The sequence below is a fragment of the Saccoglossus kowalevskii genome, chromosome 17, assembly GCF_978046115.1.
Source record: "Saccoglossus kowalevskii chromosome 17, keSacKowa6.1, whole genome shotgun sequence".
Lineage (NCBI taxonomy): Eukaryota > Metazoa > Hemichordata > Enteropneusta > Harrimaniidae > Saccoglossus > Saccoglossus kowalevskii.
In genome coordinates this window covers 18,296,015-18,317,086 of record NC_140657.1, presented here as the reverse complement: position 1 = coordinate 18,317,086, position 21,072 = coordinate 18,296,015, and the positions used below count along the sequence as shown (strand labels likewise).

The 21,072-nt window shown below is 36.2% G+C and overlaps 1 protein-coding gene across 1 annotated transcript in view; it reads left to right on the top strand.

The window, feature by feature from the left end:
* LOC102806362 (uncharacterized) overlaps positions 1-19,877 on the top strand; it is a 42,035-nt gene extending 22,158 nt beyond the window's left edge. The window contains exons 8-23 of the mRNA XM_085491917.1: positions 1,901-1,999; positions 2,770-2,909; positions 3,840-3,987; positions 4,444-4,487; positions 4,880-5,036; positions 5,697-5,806; positions 6,940-7,009; positions 8,207-8,428; positions 9,276-9,404; positions 9,907-9,974; positions 10,610-10,849; positions 11,372-11,497; positions 11,649-11,727; positions 15,081-15,123; positions 15,273-15,663; positions 16,113-19,877. Coding sequence (XP_085348043.1) covers positions 1,901-1,999; positions 2,770-2,909; positions 3,840-3,987; positions 4,444-4,487; positions 4,880-5,036; positions 5,697-5,806; positions 6,940-7,009; positions 8,207-8,428; positions 9,276-9,404; positions 9,907-9,974; positions 10,610-10,849; positions 11,372-11,497; positions 11,649-11,727; positions 15,081-15,123; positions 15,273-15,663; positions 16,113-17,937 — 3,891 coding nt within the window. The 3' untranslated portion in view covers positions 17,938-19,877. The remainder of the gene's footprint in view (positions 1-1,900; positions 2,000-2,769; positions 2,910-3,839; positions 3,988-4,443; positions 4,488-4,879; positions 5,037-5,696; positions 5,807-6,939; positions 7,010-8,206; positions 8,429-9,275; positions 9,405-9,906; positions 9,975-10,609; positions 10,850-11,371; positions 11,498-11,648; positions 11,728-15,080; positions 15,124-15,272; positions 15,664-16,112) is intronic.
* Positions 19,878-21,072: the final 1,195 nt, after the last annotated feature.

Below are 21,072 nucleotides of genomic sequence, written 5' to 3'. Positions count from 1 at the left end.
TGGCTGAGTTGCCACATAATACTTTATATGACCGTAGCACCTACTAAAAGTCAATGTTTTGTCAAAAATACAATATACAGTAAACGTTACCTACTCGCCATATTTAAACTGAACTTTCATTCGGTGTCTAATGTTTGTTATTAACATGGACGTTTCGGGTCGATTAGTTTTTAATATGAATCTAGTGGAATGCAAATTATAAAATAATATAATGGAAACGCGGAAAAAAACAGTTATTATAAATTACGTTTTAATGAGAAATGTGTTATTTAGACGAGTAGTTGACAGTGATGTTTTATGTCCCATCCTAGAAGGGGGTACCGTTTATGCCCTACTTGCTGCAATGAAAACGTTGATTTCAGAGAGTGATGTCATTTATTTTCTATTATGACTGTCTTTTGAGATAGAAAATATATTGCATGGTTGACTGACTTATTACCTTATTTTTATTACACATAGGTGTATCATACACCATTTACTGAATAAAAGCATGGTCTTTAAAGAAAGTCAAATGTTGATATTTGGTTTATAAAGTCAGTGATATATAATGATTATGACTTCATCTTATCCAATATTCATTTTTTTTATCCATACATCCGATATACCATTTATATATCCGAAACTGTTTAACTTTTTTTATTATCTATAAGTGGTCAACATGACAAAATCAGTAAACAATAAATAAATAAATAAATAAATAAATAAATAAATAAATAAATAAATAAATAAATAAACAAACAAACAAACAAACAAACAAATAAATAAATAAATAAATAAATAAATAAATAAATAAATAAATAAATAAATAAATAAATAAATAAATAAATAAATAAATAAATAAATAAATAAATAAATAAATAAATAAATAAATAAATAAATAAATAAATAAATAAATAAATACAGGGGTTATATTCTTGATAAACTATTAATACTGAGTTAAATTAAGTGTGCATTGATTTCATAAAAAATTATTCGTTAATTAGGTAGTCGATAACGATGAAATTGTTATCAACAATGATATTCTGCCTAGTGTTATACTATGCTGCTCATAGTTCGGTGTTAACAAATAATCATGGGCACTAAAGTTAACATTCACATGTACTGTATGCTACATATACCCAATTTTAGTTGTAGTATACTCTCAACGCTCATACTCTCAAATGAAAGTGTTGTATCTATTTATTACAACAATGTTTGAAAAAAAAACAAAGTATTCAATTGATTGTCTTTGTCTTTGACATTTTTTACACCACGACACAGTATCTATGTGTGATAAATCATACTCGGTTCACTCATTAATTTCTCTAGACATGCATAATTTGGAAACAAAAAAAAAATAATTACCATGCAATCTATTAGATGATTGCATATTTGTACATGTGTCATGGTGAATTGACTGTTTACAAGTCTAATGTATATATATAATTGATCCGAGTAATCAACAAGATAAATAATAAAATGGCAGTCAGTCACGACAACCCCGAGGCCATATTGAAGTGAAAACTAATTAATCACAGCTTTATACGTCTCAATCGGATTTGGTTGCCAGGAAAACTGGTTTTTTTAAATAAAAGAAATTTTAAGTAACGTCGACATGATCATCCGTAGAGTACGCTAAACTTGTACTAATCATAATCCGTCAACACGCACTGACAAAACACATTATTTCAAATGAGAAAGTTAATGATAGATTATGATATATCATGCAGTACCAAAAAAAACAATATATCGTTCCATCATTCATCTACAATTTGACAGATTGAAAGTCAATAATTTTGGCACCTGTTTCCATGGTAACCGTACATGATTCTACATAGCCTTCAGCATTAAACTCAAAATCTAAGTCGGCCACTCCCAAACTAGTCAATAATGCACTGATATATGTGAACTGTTTGTACAGCTGTTTTCAAGTGCAGATCCGAATGACTCCCCAAGAAAGCAACTCCCTGACGAAGATACGGATACTGCAATGGATCTTGAGACAGTATGGGACTTAAATGTGAGTATACTTATATATAATGTGATCGGCGCTATCTCAACGACGATTTATTTATGCTACACTTGATCATTTCGATTAGCAAACCACAACATCTTGCGTGGATTTAACTTCATCGAATTTTCAGTCGATTATGATATGATGTGTTGTGATGCGATGTGATGTGATGTGATGTGATGTGATTCGATGCGACGCGACGCGATGCGATGCGATGTGATGCCATGTGATGCGATGTGATTAGATGTGATGTGATTCGATGCGACGCGACGCGATGCGATGAGATGCGATGCGATGTGATGTGATGTGATGTGATTCGATGCGACGCGACGCGATGCGATGAGATGCGATGCGATGTGATGCCATGTGATGTGATGCGATGTGATATGATGCCGTGTGACATGCATTTATGTTCGAAGTGTTATGTTCTGTACCGTAAACTTATGTATACGCCACAGCTATGCTAGAACAATGAATTCATTTATAAGTCAAGTCTTTTTTATATACTTGTTTTTTTCTTTGTTTGTTTATATATATTGTGTTTTTGTTTTTAATATGGGGTGTACGAACTTTTCCACTTTATATCCTGCAATAAAGATTTAATAAAACAAATAAATATATTGCACCGTCAGAAAATTATCAACATGAGCCACACATCATCTGATGGTATGAAATAATCATTATATGATATTTACTTGGATGTAAACCTTAATGTCGACATATTTCTCTCTCAATAATTTTATTTTACTTATCACGATTTTGTTTACATTGTTTAGGGTTACTTAAAATACTCTATGTTGTTTTATGGTTGGTATAGCCATAGCCCATCAAACGATAATGGATACCGACTGCCGTTAGCATATCTGCTGGTTGGAATTGCTACATATGCCGTCAGTTTTCTGATAATTTTACGAAGGTAAATATGTGAAACTTGATGTGTTCTTGTGCGTTATTCGCAATACTTATTTGTTACTTCGCATCATTTGCTAGTGACATACTTGACGAGAGCCCTCTATCGGTCGTATGTGTCTATTATTGGATGAACGATGTCAGACAATACTATGAGGTAATACATTTTTGTAATTACGAGGATACTGTACAGTATGCACGAAGATTTAGCGAACTTCCTTGCGTGGGGTCCGGTCAAACCCTGGAGGCAACCATGTTTGTTTTTACTATTAGAGAACGCTTACGCGCGTTCCATATTTGGAATTCGCGTTTCCTAATACGGCAGGATGAAAATACCAAGTGCAATACCGGACATTAGGGGATTTTCCGTACAATTGCGAGATCTCGCGAGATGTATGAAAAACGCGCGTCGAACGTCTGCCGCAAAAATCGAACGATTTGATTTTGAACTAGAATTTCTTTATTTCGTAACTCACATCGACCGGCCGATCTTCGACAGAGGAATATTGCTTCCGAATACCCTTACTTAATCAAAATTGCCTATCATCAAATGTGGACAGCACATTATTAAGCATGGAAATGTCCCCCAAAATACTTCGCGTTTGTCGAATCCCACGCGATGTTTAACGCCACTACGACGCTATGACCTTTGTTTGTCCTGTTTTTACGTTCGATTTCACGCATAACGCGTGATTCTCGCAGTGAACGGAAAATGATCTATTACGACACGCGGTAACTTATGGCGTTACGTAATCATGCCTGTTAGAAAACATGAAATTGGAAGTAACTTTTGAAATGCGATTAGCGAGAATAATCATTTGAATGAATCATTACGTAATTAATGGCTATGTGAATTGATTACACATGCTTTTTTCGCGCTGATTTGTTTATGTATTTAATTTTGTTTTGCTGCTCATATTATTTTATTACATTATAGAATGGCTCAGAATTCTAAAATGAATAAAATCTCCAGTCCAGAAGAACAGTTTTCATTTTCTTGGAAGTTATTTACGGGGTGGGATTACATGATTGGTAATCCAGAAACAGCCGACAATACGGTTGCTGCTAATGCCACGGGATTTAGGGTAAATATACATATTTATAAATATTTTCACTCGAAACCTATTTTTACAATTAACACTATTATTTCAATTCCTATAGACTCCTAGTGAGCTCGTAAAAAATAATGCACATTTTAGATTTGATTTTGTATAGGCCTACAGCAATTAACAATATACTAGTATTTAAGATCGCAATGTGATCGATTGATATATTACAAATATTGATTCTTTCTATTGTGTATGTTAGTCCTCATCGCCGGACTAAGTGGGTGATTATGATCTGGTTCAATAAAGTTATTATAATAATAGACGATCATACTGACGTAAAACGTGTTTTTAATTATGTGTCTTAGTTGGACATTATCGAACAGTTTAACTGAATAAGTTGTACCTAACATCGTAGTCAATATCCAACTAAAGAAATTATAATAGACGTCTAGCTACGTAGATTCACACAACGCTTTTCCATCTAATTTCTAGGAATCGCTAATAGAATTGGAGGAAAAAGAAAAACAGGAAAAGAGGTAAATTTGCAGATTATAGTTTCTTTCAATCATTTATGTTCTATATCATTCGTATTTCCTTTGTATTTGTATTTCTACATTCACACCAGATATATATATTAAAACATAATTGTAATCGGACTAGAGCATTTTAAATGCAGAAAGAAGAAATATTTTGTCGGTTTGCATCAATCATCAAATGGTTCATTTTGCCTATCGTACGCTAATCGGATAATAACCAGATAGTTTTAGTTTGTTGGGACACAGCTAGGTTCTGACAAATTCTGAACCTCTTTTAGGTATATTACAATGTCATCGCACAAAATAATGTCGAAGCGACTCACAATTATAATGTTCGGTGATATGTTTATACGTATTTACTCATATCTTCTTAAATATTTTTTTTTCTTCAGCACTCCACTCACTATATTCCTACGAGTGTTGGCAAATTTCTTGGTGTTAATTATACTTTGTGGTAGCGGTTACGTCATATACCAAGTCGTGTTGAGATCACAAGAGTTTGAGAAGGTTGAGGATAAATCACAGTTGAACTGGTGGCAAGTTAACGAGGTATGCATCTTTTCACTGTTATGTGCTAGATTGCTTTGATGGCGTGATGCCGTGCGATCGCTACTCACAGGTGATCCCAAATAAAACCGGACAATGCCGCGCGCACAGTATTCTCCACGTATGCGTAAATATACAGACTTTGTAAAACAACGTAAATTGTACTACAAGAATGCATGTAAAATACGTACGTATACGCTGCGTGCCACCCAAGGCGAGCATGGATGAATGAAACCATAAAAATACGTAGCGCATATGTACGTATATTCAAAGAGTTGTATACTTAATCATATCGTATACCGTGAATATACAAAAAAAAATGTATATCTGCGTATACAATTGTATATCAACGGGTTTGCCCAGTGGGCGTTGCTATACGACGCCATTTTGAATCTGACTTTAGTTGGTAATCATAATTATAATTTTAACAATATTTCAAACGCCGATTGAAGAATAACTAAACCCATTGCCCATCCAAACCTCTGATCTATATAATTGATTTCGTGTCTTATGCAATTATAAATAGCGTTACTATGGCGACACTATTACTAACCCCGTATTCTGTAGAATAATGTCACATAATGATGGGTTGATCAAGATATACATTTTTAACGTGTGTCACAGTCACAAAGTTACAGATTTACTTATTTCCATTATCTGCAGGTATCGATCGTGGTGACGGGAATTGGAATAATATGTCCTAATGTATTTGAGTTGATTGGAGCAATGGAGAGTTATCATCCGAGGAAAGCTCTACGATGGCAACTCGCAAGGTGAGCAGAATACAGAGGGTATATTCAAATGGACAGCATATTTACAGATTTTTAACAAATTTTCATTAGTATGTTTGTTTGTTTTTGTGACCAATTTATTCCACTGTGCTCTAGAGGGCTAGCTTTATCAAGTGGTAATTTACTTTTTGGTATCACGTATGAATAGCAAATGCAAATGGCCGCCGAGATGACGCTGAGAGCGAGAGTGTCACGAGATTGGTTTCCCCATTAACATAGCTTCTTTCTTCCCAGTCAACACATTCACTACAAACCTGAAGTAACCCTGGCAAAAACAGTCTCCTGACTCACTGACTTCCAACGACATCTTGTCGGTCATTCGCGTCTACAGTATATAAGTAAACCTAATTCAAAGTGTTACAAGATTGGTTGATGAAAACGATATAGACATCATCTACATGCATTTGTTTAACGATATAATCGTTTAGAAATCCATAGTAAGTTACAAAATATGTGAAGTGAGCATAATATTCCTTGGCCAGGGTAATCTTCGCAGCATGCCTCATCAAGCTACTAAACTATATTAGTAAACATTTTCTTTCTATGTTTGTACGTACATCATCGATAATTAAACACGTGTTGCACCATTGTCTGTATCAAACCCAGTTATGTAATTCAGAGTATATCATTATATTGTATCATTAGATGATTTTTAGATAGGGAGTAAACCTTGAAAAAGGTCAGAACCGGTGACAACTTATTATTAAATACGCCTTTAGCAGCGCCCATAATCCTGATTCTCAATATATCAATCAATCTAGGTATCGGTCGAGATAATGTCTTTGTTTCTTGGCATTGTTGAATGATGAGGTTTCATTAATCGGATAATAATTTCTGTAATGAATTGAAGTGTGTATGAAAAGAATGCAGCTATATGAGTAACCTTAATTATTTTTTGTAAATGTTTAATTAATTATGTTTGATAATATTTTTACAGTATAATATATTATATGGTGAAAACGATGATTTTGTTGTTTTCTAACTAAACAATATTTTTACTTTATAAAAATACATACCCTATTTAACACAATTATTTATTTCAACATGGTCAAACATACTAGAAGCTTTATTTTTTTTCTTTTTATAATGTGATATTTATATCTTTACGTGCACAGGATTATGGTGTTGTATATGGGAAATCTGTATACCTTAATAATAGCATTATTGGGAAGAGTGTCAATGTTGGTACGTATCTAATTCCAGTACGCATGCGTGAACTTTCAATAGACACCATGATTTTTGTCAAGAAATGAGCTCACTTACATCTTGCACTCGCTACAAAGCATAATTTCTTTTTCTTTTCAACTAGTTCTCATATTTTCTACTACCAATCAAAAAAATTGTTTTACCTTTCGAATGTTGGAGGTGCAATATTATTTTAATAGTATTTAAGATGGTTATAATATCAGTTTCTTTTTCTAATAATTGTTTTCTGTCGAGTCGTATTGCGTTATTTTTGGAGCCACTTACACTTTCCCGCTGATTCTTTTACGCTCTCTTGCGCACATTCCTTTTCTATATCTAACATATCACCCCAATCACTCAAACTTTTTACATTGTTGGGAAACTGTGGGACCTTACATTGCAGACGACGCAGTCTTATTTTATCTTCACGAATCTATCCTATCATCCCCTCTGGTCTCCTTTTCTTGTTTATTCTTCTTTTACACTGTCGCTTTATTCTTCGCTGGATTATCATAGTCTGAGCTCCAAAAGGTGAGTTGCTTGCATGACTTGCCGTCCCATATACTGCGTGACGTCACCTGCGTGACGTCATCATAATGCATGTCGTTTACCCAAATCTAGAAACCAATCATTTGCATGGATGGCAAAACCTGTAGAAATATTAAACATCTCGTGTGTTCAAATTGAATAATTCACGTCGTGACGAGACTTTGAAGTTATATCTCTATGTATAAACGTATGTTTACAATGACAACCTGTTTTTTTGTATATGTGTTTGTTAAATCACGTATTTGTAAATATTGATACGGCATGACTTGGATATAATATACCTTGGTTGAATTACATTTTGAAAACTACACGACATACTGTACTGTCAGAAACGGGAATTTTCTATTGTGGGTGGAGTTTTCTTGTTGGCGGTTTTGTCTATCGCACATTCTCATAATTGTGAAAATATTTGGTAATCAATATGCGTTGGTGTAAGGGTGTGAAAATGATTTCCTCACAGGAAACCTGGATATGGTGTTACATACATGTTGCATATCACATACTTTTTATTCAATGTATACCACATAGTAATGACAGATATTTATGCATTCTTCAAGCCTAAATCGGCAAGATATTTAATCAAGATAATCATACGTCGGTAAAATCAACACCGTATTTACGTGCTCTTCTCTTGATTCACCCGCGCAGACGAGGAATTCTAAAGCCAATTATGATGAAACTGCTGCTCATCGTGAAGCATTGTCGGAAGCCTTGACAGGATGGTTGAACGCCACTTTTGCTGCGAATGAAACAGATCTGCTGGGTCAAAGAAACGACACGATTGATAACTTACAAAACAACCTCACAGTTATCGACGAACAATTAAACACCCTGGGGCCAGATGATTGTTGGGAGACGTATGTTGGACAGGTAAGAAAGATAATACATTTAAACAGACAGTATCCCACAGGTCCACCGTAAAAAGGCGAATCTCGTATAATAAATGATCGCGTTTTAATCACATATACCAATGTTTAGTACAAGTACTGTAAACTTTGCATTAGCTTAGAACTATTCAGTTAGAACCAATTTTCAATATGCGAGATTAATTATTGTGAAGAATGCAATAATCGAATACCCCCATCTGTATTTTTTATTTTTTTGATTGATATTTATACTATATTTTTCATTATTTGTTGCTTTTATTACATACGTTGTATTTTGTATTACTACAACTTTCAAAAATAACAGTAAACAAATAATAAATTAAACTAAAATGCATGAACAATAATAAATTCAATCCATAATTAAAAAAAAAATAGCATTTTAATTTATTTAAATTGCGAATAGCCCAAATCGATGCCGCTACTCATGTGACGATTCCTGCCTTTATATAGTGGCAGTACGCAGTATACCTCGTCGTGTGGATTCTGATTAGATACAATGTTATTTCTGGTATATTAACGTTTACTGGTGACGGCATGTTGTGTAATTATAATATATCAGTATTTCGTGATAAAATGGACTAACCTGGACATGCTATTAAACCGAATATAAATGGTTTATAAAGCTACATACCTCAATGCATTTCCTGCTGTTGTCGGGTGACGTGTTCATATTTATTTTCTCATAGCACAGACAGAAATATTTTCAGTGGAATTCATTAGAACATAAGTCATTAATTGTAACGATAAGTAAAATCAAATCAACGGATGTCGACACTATCATCTAAGAAGTCACGGAATCCTGTGTGAAATTGTTCTTGTGTTGTCTATAGGAATTTTTCAAATTGGTGTTATTCGATGGCTTAGCATTGGTTCTTGGAATATTGGTTGGCGATTATTTACGTGCATTATTGGTTCGATATCTGAATGGATGTTGCTGTTGTGATCTTGAAAAAAAATTTGTAAGTCACATTATGTTTAAAAAATATTTGCTGTAGCTCTTTTCAAAAAGAAGTGAATTGATCAGAAAAACTCTCAGAAACTATTGTTTAATTTGTCATCGTTGAAGATAAATTTAAAGTTACAATCCCACTTCGTATCTTTAGAATCACTGCAAGCCTCATAAAGGCTTTGGATTGTGTGCAGTTTATGAGAAACTTCCTAAAATAAAATAAAGTGGCTTTGAGTGATTACAAAGAAAAGCGTTTGATTTGTTGTTAAGACAACACACCATTCGCTAATATTCCAGGATTTGATGCCATACCAACCGATTTTATCATTTTACCATAGTGATCAAAATAATAAATGGGGGGGGGGGGTATTGTGAATATGGTACAAGTAGGAATGCAAATTTAAAATCTTTGTCTGTGCCTCTGTAGTTATCATTGTGTGTTCTGAATCGCAACTGAGGGACAGATACTTGTTTAGTATTGACTGACCAAACAAACTGTCTCTATGTTACAGCCAGAATATCCAGAATTTAAAATTGCCGAGAACGTTCTACATCTAGTGTACAACCAAGGCATGGTTTGGTAAGTTTTAATTGTTTTACATACTATGTACTGTTATAGGAAATTTTTTTCAAAAAATTACGCGCGTATGAGATTGGGGGAAATGAGACATAAGGGTTATCCGATCAACAATGAAAAATAATCATTTATTATCGTTTAGTGTCACCGTTGGAAATATGTACTGTACCACCTCGAATATTCTAGCTATATCTGGCAACAGAACTCACAACTAGAAAGTCTAAGTCTAGGAACAAAATAAAATATACAACCAACGATGAACGTACACAATACAATCAGTGAGAGAATACACTTCCATAAATACTGCCAACGAGTGACGTCACGTTACATTTAGTACATTACAATCCATTACATATACGTAATACGTATTACATAAAGCATACAATGTGTACCACATCTCAGTCTGAGATATTTCATGCACATTATAGCGAAATATCTAGATATGTGTTAATTACAGTTCTAATAACATTTTAAGCATGTTAAAGGGCGGCGATCGTCTTGCACGCGCGGTGTTCGTATTTCATGTAAACAAAAACTGTATTTTACACGCGTTGTATACGTCACTATGAGTCCCATATCGAACAGGGCGCGGCGCGACCACCACCGCTCTTTAATCTTGTTTTTTATTTTATTCATAGGATGGGATGTTTCTTCGCACCTTGTTTACCAGCATTTAATGTACTAAAGTTAATCGTCACTTTTTACGTACGTGCTTGGGCGTGCATTGTTTGCAACGTGCCACATGAAAGAGTTTTCCGTGCATCCGGGTCGCACAACTTCTACCTGACCCTGTTGTTAGTTATGTTATTTCTGTGTGTCTTGGCGTTTGGCTATGCAATCGTCGATATCACACCGTCGTATAACTGTGGGCCTTTCAGGTATGCTAGGTGTTATTATTATTATCTTTTATTTGTCTGTAGCCTTATTATAGAGGGTCGGCAAGAGGTATTTTCGTAAGCTGTATTCAATTATTTTTCGTAAGCGTATAAAGCATTTTCCACATTTAATGTGTGACCGGTCTCCGCACAAAGAAGTTCGCTAATTCTGTTCTAAACTTTTTGGATTTCGGCATTCCCATGATGTATCCTTGGAAGGAAAAGATGTATAATAATAAGGTTACTACGAGGATACCTCATAGTATGCACTCAGACAGTACGCCGTCGCATCGACCTCCATTGCGCGTCGGTCGATACTTCCGCTGTTTTCGTGCATACTTTAATGTACTAGTATCCTCGTAATAACCTCATATTAATGTAGCACAACCTTTTTACGTTCTGCATATGTGGATACGCAGGATCATGCTGTTAATTATTTTGTCATGTAAGAGTCCTTTATAGATTTTGTACATGATTTTATTTCCACTTTTACATGTACATATTTTATTACAATTACTCCCTCAGCGGCTACAACAGTATACTGGACATTTTAGGCAATAGTATGGAAGAAACCTTTCCCCCGTGGTTGAATGCCGTAATCGATTATATAAACACAGCTGGTGTTGTCGTTCCTCTGATACTCCTGCTTTCGTAAGTACACTTTATTGACCCAGGTTGAATAACGAAATACTCGACGTATTACAAAAAAACACACACAAAAAACAAAAAAACGGAGGCCTATAAACCTATAATCGAATCGAGCAAAAAATAGTATAAGATATATGATTCTTTGATTTTTCAGGATGATAATTTACTATTTCTGGTCAGTATCTGGATCGTATAAGGAAGCAAATAACGAGTTGCGTATCCAATTACTGTATGTAAGTATATATCATTGCTTCATCACTTTGGAATTAACACTTTCATTCATATTACGCAACAGCGTGCCATTGAAATTCAAATATCGACCCATAATACTGAAAACAGATTATATGCTCTCTAGGTGAAGCAGTCAGGCAAGTAGTGAACAGAATAGTTTTAAAAGGCAATATAACACAATTTGGAATGGATAAATGTAATTTTACCAATGTTGACACAACGCATTCAATGTTGACGCAGTGCACTCAATGCTGACGCAGTGCACTCAATGTTAACGCAGTGCACTCAATGTTGACGCAATGCACTCAATGTTGACGCAATCCACTCAGTGTTGACGCAATGCACTCTACGTTGACGCAATGCACTCAATGTTGACGCAATGCACTCTATGTTGACGCAATGTACTCAATGTTGACGCAATGTACTCAATGTTGACGCAATGCACTAAAAGTTGACGCAATGCACTCAATATTTACGCAATGCACTTAATGTTGACGCAATGCACTCAAAGTTGGCGCAATGCACTCAATATTTACGCAATGCACTTAATGTTAACGCAATGCACTCAATATTTACGCAATGCACTCAATGTTGACGCAATGCACTCAATGTTGACGCAATGTACTCAATGTTGACGCAATGCACTCAATATTTACGCAATGCACTTAATGTTGACCCAATGCACTCAATATTTACGCAATGCACTCAATGTTGACGCAATGCACTCAATGTTGACGCAATGCACTCAATGTTGACGAAATGCACTCAAAGTTGACGCAATGCACTCAATGTTTACGCAATGCACTCAATGTTGACGCAATGCACTCAATGTTGACGCAATGCACTCAATGTTTATGCAATGTACTTAATGTTGACGCAATGCACTCAATGTTTACGCAATGCACTCAATGTTGACGCAATGCATTCAATGTTGACGCAATGCACTCAATGTTTACGCAATGCACTCAATGTTGACGCAATGCACTCAATGTTTACGCAATGCACTCAATGTTGACGCAATGCACTCAATATTTACGCAATGCACTTAATGTTGACGCAATGCACTCAATATTTACGCAATGCACTCAATATTTACGCAATGCATTCAATGTTGACGCAATGCACTCAATGTTGACGCAATGCACTCAGTGTTGACGAATGTCACAGTGTCGTAGCGGCACAAACATCGCGTGGGATCCCACAAACGCGAAAGTATTTTGCGGGATATTTCCATGTAATAATGTGCTGTACATATTTGATGATGGTCAATTTCGATGAAGTAAGGGTATCCAATATTCCCTTGTCAAAGATCGGCCTTTCGATGTGAGCTACGAAATTCGAGTTCAAAATCAAATCGTTCGATATTGCGGCAGACGTTCGGTGCGTGTTTTTCACGCAACTCGCGAGAACGCGAAGTTGAACGGAAAATCACCTCATATATCCATGCCAGTATTTTACGGAACGAATAATATTGTGTGTTGGCTATAGAAATAATGATACAGTGTATAATATGAAGTAGATCGAACACAGATTCTATCCATGTTGCCTTAGCCATGCACCATATGTGGTAATGTAAGGAAATAAAACCATTTTTGGAAATATTCACCTCTGCGCTGTGCTGCGTCAATGTTATTAATTGGTGATTTTCCGAACAATTGCGAGATCTCGCGAGATGCATGAAAGACGCGCGTCGAACGTCTGCTGCAAAAATCGAACGATTTGATTTTGAACTAGAATTTCTTTATTTCGCAGCTTACATTGACCAGCCGATCTTCGACAGAGGAATATTGCTTCCGAATACCCTCACTTAATCGAAATTGCCTATCATCAAATGTGGACAGCACATTATTAAGCATGGAAATGTCTCCGAAATACTTTCGCGTTTGTCGAATCCCACGCGATGTTTGACGCGACTACGACGCTATGACCTTTGTTTGTCCTGTTTTTACGTTCGATTTCACGCATAACGCGTGATTCTCGCAGTGTACGGAAAATGGTCTATTTATAAAGGGCGTGGTCGTCGCGCATCGCGTGTTCGAATTTCATGTAAACAAACAGTGTATTTTGCACTCATAGTTGCTGTCGACATAGGAAGTAAAGTAAGCAAATAACACTGAATAAACGGCAAGGTAAATACTACGTCTAATTATAGTAAACACGTACTGCGTGCGTGACTCGAACCGGCGCTCGCGTACGGCACCTAATTATAATCTATTATAATTATTTCGCTGTGTGGCGCGGATCGCGTGGACGGGTTTCATGTTCTCTGCACGTAATAAGCTCGGTTATTAAGCATCCTTTTTGGGAGATGCCCGGTGGCCGAGGGGAAGACGTGTAGTGGCATGAAGCCAGGCGATTAGGTGCCGTACGCGAGCGCCGGTTCGAGTCACGCACGCAGTACGTGTTTACTATAATTAGACGTAGTATTTACCTTGCCGTTTATTCGGTGTTATTTGCTTAGTGTATTTTGCACGCGTTGTATACGTCGCTATGAGTCCTATGTCGAACAGAACGCGGCGTGACGACCACCACACTTTAACTAAACATAATACAAATTTCCAGTGATGGTCACAAATAGTTTTTATTTTGTTGCATATATCGAAAGATTATCCATGCATATGTTGTGTATGAAATGAAGATGTCACACTCAAAATAATAATTCATGTATACGTAAATGGCGGTGGTCGTCGCGCCGCGTCCTGTTCGATATGGAACTCATAGCGACGCCTGTAAAATACATTGTTTGTTTACATGGAATTCGAACACGAGCTGCGCAACGATCGCCGCTCTTCATGAACTACCATAGCCCTGAGTACAGTCCTGTGGGTTGGCCTACTTCCGCTGATCGTTCGGCCTCCACAGTCCTGAGAAGTCGCATAGACCGGAAATTCGACACTATTTGAAGGAATGTATCGGGCGATTCAGCTTTGCAGTTAAAAAATAAGCAGTCGATACGTTTATCTATTCTAAATACCTTACATAAGATTTCCCACAAATCGACATTTTCCAACGTCAACCGAAAATATACACCGCCATCGTTGTTTCGTTGCGTAAAACTAGCTTTCGCCAATGGTACTGTAGGTTCATTTTTCGGCCACAAAAAAGGTATTTGTGATCGCTAGATAGATGTTTTAGCTGGTTACAATCATGAAAACTGCAGAACGGTTCTCCGCCATAAATTTGTAGGCGAGTGTCGAATCCTCGGTCAATGCGACTTCTCAGGACTGTGGGGGCCGAATGATCAGCGGAAGGAGGCCAACCTACAGGACTGTACTCAGAAGAGCTAGAACTACCACGACGTGTGGAATTCTGTGAATGAATGTCTGACTTATTTGTATGTATTTTAATCGCACAGGAAAGGTCAGAGAACAGGAAAAAACTGTATGAGGTAACGTCATGTAAGTATCTATACCAAAAGTAGTTCTAATGATGAAAAGACCATTGTTCTGTAATATACGTTTTGTCATGTTTATATTCGGAGAGTACAGCTCAAGTTCAAGAGCATTACATATGCTAATTGTTCTCATGTTACTATGTTGCTATTCAGCTAAGAACGAAGAACCAAAAGTTGTGAAAGATCAACCACGCCCAAAGCACGGTGTACATGTCATGCCAAAAGTGCCAACAGATCATAAACTGCGAATCATGAACGCCGCCGCTGATAAGGAGAAACCTGTGCAACAACAGAATGGTGGGCCAAAGACATTAGCCATGAGTGCCGGAGTAGTGGAAAGCTCTGATGACGTCAGATACATACCATTGCCTACGGGACAACAACTGATGGTGGTCAAACATTCCGGATCACCCATTCATCAACAACCTACACGAATAAATGTTGCTGCTGACGAAGATATCGTTGTACCCCAGGGAATGAGGGCCAGGTATTTTTTCAAAGGACAGCCAGTCAGCAAAGATGTGTGGATGCAGTTAAAAGCAAGGTTTGTGTTTTGGGAATAAATGACGGCGTGTACCGTTTCGTGATAATTAAAAGGGAAAATGCATTATTTAAAAAAATTTCCCCACCCGAGTCTCTTTGTATATATTAGAATGCGCAGTGCGGAGCCCTATAACCCCAAAATGTCTAAACAGCTCACCAATAGGTAAATTTCGAGATTATGACTAGAAGAAACGTCGAACAATCATGTTTGGTTTGTATCAACGGTCTGTACAATTATGGAAAAGCATTTGTTTGGTATTGACCTTAAAACTGCAAGATAACAGGGCTGCACGTGGTATCGATCCATATGAGAATTAAGCATTTCAACAATGAGCATCGTAATGTAGTATAATAAAACATTTAACTAATGGAGATAAAGTAAAATAACCAAAATATGGCAATGATAATAAATAACCAATTATTTTTATTACACTGATTCTGGTGTTACAGGGCTATGGAAATTCATGGTAAGAAGCTTGCCCACATAAGTGTTATACCAGGCTCCCCTGCAGGCAGCAGTGATAATAACATGAACAATCCGAACAACAAAGCAGTATCGCATACATTGCAAGATTTAATAATTGAACATAATCGTCTTGATGTCCAGTCGGAGGATCTTAGGAGTGATCCAAGTGAACTACAAAATGCAACAGAACACATGCCTGTTGAGAATAACATTGGTAGAACTATCAATGGGCAGGAACACGAGGTTGATATTCATAATGACGTTTCTGAAAGTCTTGTTGAACAGCTCGATGAAGAAACAGCCTTGGAGCAAAAAGTGATTCCAACTGTAATCCCAGCTGTTGAAAATGGAAAACGAGATCGTATCCAGCAGTGGATACAAGATAGTAATGTGAGGAAGATAATTCCAGAAACAACAGATAGTGAAACGGATGTGGAAACTCAGACAGTGAAAAAATCTCCAGCAAAGAGACGCAAAGAACCAGACGGCCAGGAAAGTATCAATGATCTCCATAAGCACAAAGTGCAGCCCCCTACAAAATCCAATGCTTCAACAAGTCACTGTGTGGCAGAGGTGTCAGATAAAGTCAAAGATAGTAGTTCTTCATCAAAACAAGTGGCTGCATTTTCAGAGATTGTTTCTCAAAGTGAAGAAGCATCTGAGTCTAGCTCCTTGCAGCTAATTATGAATCAAAAGGGGGTTAGTGACAGTAACCAAGAAAATATTCATAGGTCACAAGATGTCAGTCCTAGACAGACAGTGCCATTGAAGAATGACCTAGAAAAAAGTAATGTTCACTCGAACGAGAAGCACCTTAGAAGACTGTCCAAGCGCAGTACGAAGGGTCTTACAATAAGTGATGATGTAAAACCTGAAGACGTCAGTCTTACACAGACAGCGTCATTGAAGAATGACTTAGAAATGAGTGATGTTCACTCAAACGAGAAGCACCTTAAAAGACTGTCCAAGCACAGTACGAAAGGTCATACAATAAGTGATGATGTAAGACCTGAAGACGTCAGTCTTAGACAAACAGCTTCATTGAAGAATGACTTAGAAATGAGTGATGTTCACTTAAACGAGAAGCACCTTAGAAGACTGTCCAAACGCAGTGCGAAGGGTCATACAATAAGTGATGATGTAAAACCTGAAGACGTCAGTCTTAGACAAACAGCTTCATTGAGGAATGACTTAGAAATGAGTGATGTTCACTTAAACGAGAAGCACCTTAGAAGACTGTCCAAGCGCAGTACGAAGGGTCATACAATAAGTGATGATGTAAAACCTGAAGACGTCAGGCTTACACAGACACCGTCATTTAAGAATGACTTGGAATTGAGTGATATTCACTTGAACAAGAAGCACCTTAAAAGAGAGTCCAAGCGCAGTACGAAGGGTCATACATTAAGTGTAAAACCTGAAAATACTTGGCAAGTCAATAAAGTTAAAAGGGACAGTGTACGTGATGATGAGGATGAAGATGATAATGTACAGTGGACACATATGTCAAAGATAGATGAATTAGGGTTATTAGAGACGCACAGTATGCCTTCTTATTATGAAAATCCAATGTACAGCGCTGATGATGAAGTAACTGAGCCGAGAGCATCCTTCTCCGATAATTACATCAGTGATGAGGTAAGAGTTGGCTTTGCAGCACGGGATAACCTGTTGAGCAGCATCAAATCCCTGAGGAATCGTCATGAAGACAGTGACAGTATTACTAGCGACCATTCTACTAACGCCATAAGGGATACATTCAATGCTGCGAAGGATAAACAACATTCTGTCAGCGAATCATTTACGTAGTACAGCTTAGAAATTGCTGGTTACCAATCTTGAACTGAAGGCACAAACACAATCATGAGTAGTGGCTGAATTCATAAATGCTGATATTATTAATGTTGTAAGAGAAACAAACTGATATTTATGAATCTACTGTAGAATTCTATCGAGTGCAATACTGTTAAAAAATTTAAGATTTTATACAGTAATGTACAGGGTTCTCCCCAGAAAAAATGCATAGCGCCGGGGCTAATTTGCATAATAATTTGCATATCATTTACATATCTTTCCTTCATTGATTAACAGAACTTATTTAAAATTATGAATATTAGTGAGCTCAGTCACAGGGCAAATATTTTTTTTAATGGAATCAACACATTATGTTTCACAATTTAGAAGAGTTTGAAACATTCTCGAAATACAAATGCTACAGACTAAAAACAAACACAAATACATTATTGTTGCAATTTAATTGTTTTGTAAAACGTTGAAGGAAACACATTCAAAACATTAAGCCAGATTTATGTTAACGAATCTCATAATTTTATTCACTTCAAAAACATTCTCCTTCAAAACATCGATCACGTAATTAATTGACGTATTGTTGTAATTTATTATTCGTACCATCAACTTCTAAAACGTTTACAATTACAGTAATGAGCGAACAAATAAAGCTTCAAAACGATCATCAAAGTTACGACGTGACATAACTTACTTGGCCATGTTATACACCAGTTATAGCAATAATTCCTCAACAAATTTTACTTCTTTTTTTTTTTGATATAAAATGTAAGTAAAATCCGACTTATTTTTATCGGGAGCGATTATTTTTGATCACTTGATCGCTTCGGTAAGAAAAAACAGACCCGCCATGATGTTTGTGAAACATTAGCATGTGTCCTTTGACCCGATGGATCAAGAATTCCATTAACCAATCAAAATGCCGCATGGTAATGCCGGTAGAACCCGAAGTTTTCCGAATGGTAGTGATCATAAAAATTACATTGCGGAAGTAAAGCGATGTCGTAGCATGATGTGTTGATGTACATTTATTGGGGGAAACAGACAAGACATGCATGTCATGTTAAGGGGGTTTCTTGATTATATCTATGCAAAGTGACATTCTCTCATTTTGTTACCATGTTCCTGAAATCTTACATTTATCAATTACTAGACCGACTACGATGTGTGCTTTAGAAATAATAATAATTATCAAGAACATTTTTACAATAAATAAATAAATAAATAAATAAATTAATGCTAAATTAGGCAGGCATCAGTGTTAATAATTTTACAAGACCTCACATAATCACAGTGCCTTCTGGATTACTTGAAATTAGATTCTTTACAAAAGTTGTGGTCAGTACTGAGGTAAATTAAGTCTTTTAATTATGCATATAATGTTATTTGGGGATTTTGAATTAGGGCCATAAATGGTTTCCTACACCTAGGTCTGCTACAGGTTGTACTATAGATATAATTATTTTATAATTTCAATTAATTTTGCTTTTACTTCTGCATGCCATGGTGAATATTATCTTTTTGGTTCATAAAGATCAGAGTTAAATTTATTCATTAATACATGAATGGTTTGGAAGGTATATTTTTAATTTTTGTGTGTTGTGTTAATAATATGCATGACCTCATTGTTTGGGACTACGCATGCGTTGAGTCGTTGTGATGTTTTCCCCCTGCGGGAGGCGTCCATATTGTTTTAGTTAACGGAAACGTGAGTAGACACTTCTAGTTACGGATCAATAAATTCACATGTTGCTGGCAACTTTCAAGTGCAATACCTCATACATGCAATATTACAATACACTAAGAACAAAATATATACCATATATGTTATATATATATAAACCAAGTTATTAGTTAGTAAACACAATAAATCCTTTCTAATTGAAATGTAAATTTCATTTTTTGTATATATGAATATATCTATATTATATCATCCACAGTAAGTATTGGTCTCATGGTATTTAATTGTATGTCCACTGTGCTGGCTTAAGTCTAGGAGTGTGTTTGTGTCTAACTTCCCATACCTTCCCTCTGAAGACCGTGTCAGAATATAGGGACACCTATACCACAGAGGATTTGAATGTGACATTGTAAATTAATTGTGTCCACGTGTAAGCATAATGCATCTTGGGAGTATCAGGCACTGCAGTTACAGAACAACCCAGCGATTATTCTAAAAAAAGCCAGAGTATATTCAAGATAGGTCCGAGGGAAAAAAGAGTTTCCTTGCACTGCCAATCCCTAACACTCCCCCAAACCTCAGCCCTATAATTTGATTGTACATCTCCCCTTTAACTATAGGCATCCTTAGGAGGGTCATATAAAATTAAATTGCAGAGCACTGAAGAGTAGGGGTAGGATTAGAGTTAGGGTTAGGGGATGGAGGAACTCTTAACGGTCGTCACACTTTGTAGAATAATGAATGTGAGTGCAACTTCGTTCAAAATTTTGAGATTCTGAGACTCAAACCCTGTTTCAGCCAAGTAGTAGTGTGGTCGTTTTACTGACTATGCATAGTTGGTCATTGATGAAGAAATGCACTGAGTGACCTGTGATAAATAAGAGCATGTATCAGGTGTTATGTCATTCACATCTGGTTATTTTTGTACCACTTGCCACTCTATTGTTAATCTACAAATCCATAAAGTTTATTGAGGATAATATGTAAACGAGATAATTCAAAGTAGGTGGTTGGGAATAGTTCTAAATAAGATGGGCTAAATATCTTTTTTTGTGTTGTGTCGTTTAAATTAAAGACCTCCTCAAACTTTCTGACTTTAGAATAATCTAGGGCCTGCATCCCTCTGTGATACTGGGCCAGAAACTCCCTGTGGTTTGGAGTTCTCCATTACTTTTTACCCAGATCAGATCAGATGCTCTGTCAACATGCCAGATATTCAGTTCTGGATATGTCAAAATACCTGAAAACTATAATTGCCATCTTTGAATGGATGACAAACATATTGTATAGGTGCATGTATGCCATGATGTACTGTATAATATATGCTAAAAGCATGTCTAAAACAGAATTTGTGCAAAACCAAATGGCCACCAGTCTATTTCGAGTCATATTTACAAATCAAAATGGTGTGCATCCACTTCACAAAATGGTTAATCAACAAAAAGTTCAGTAAATCA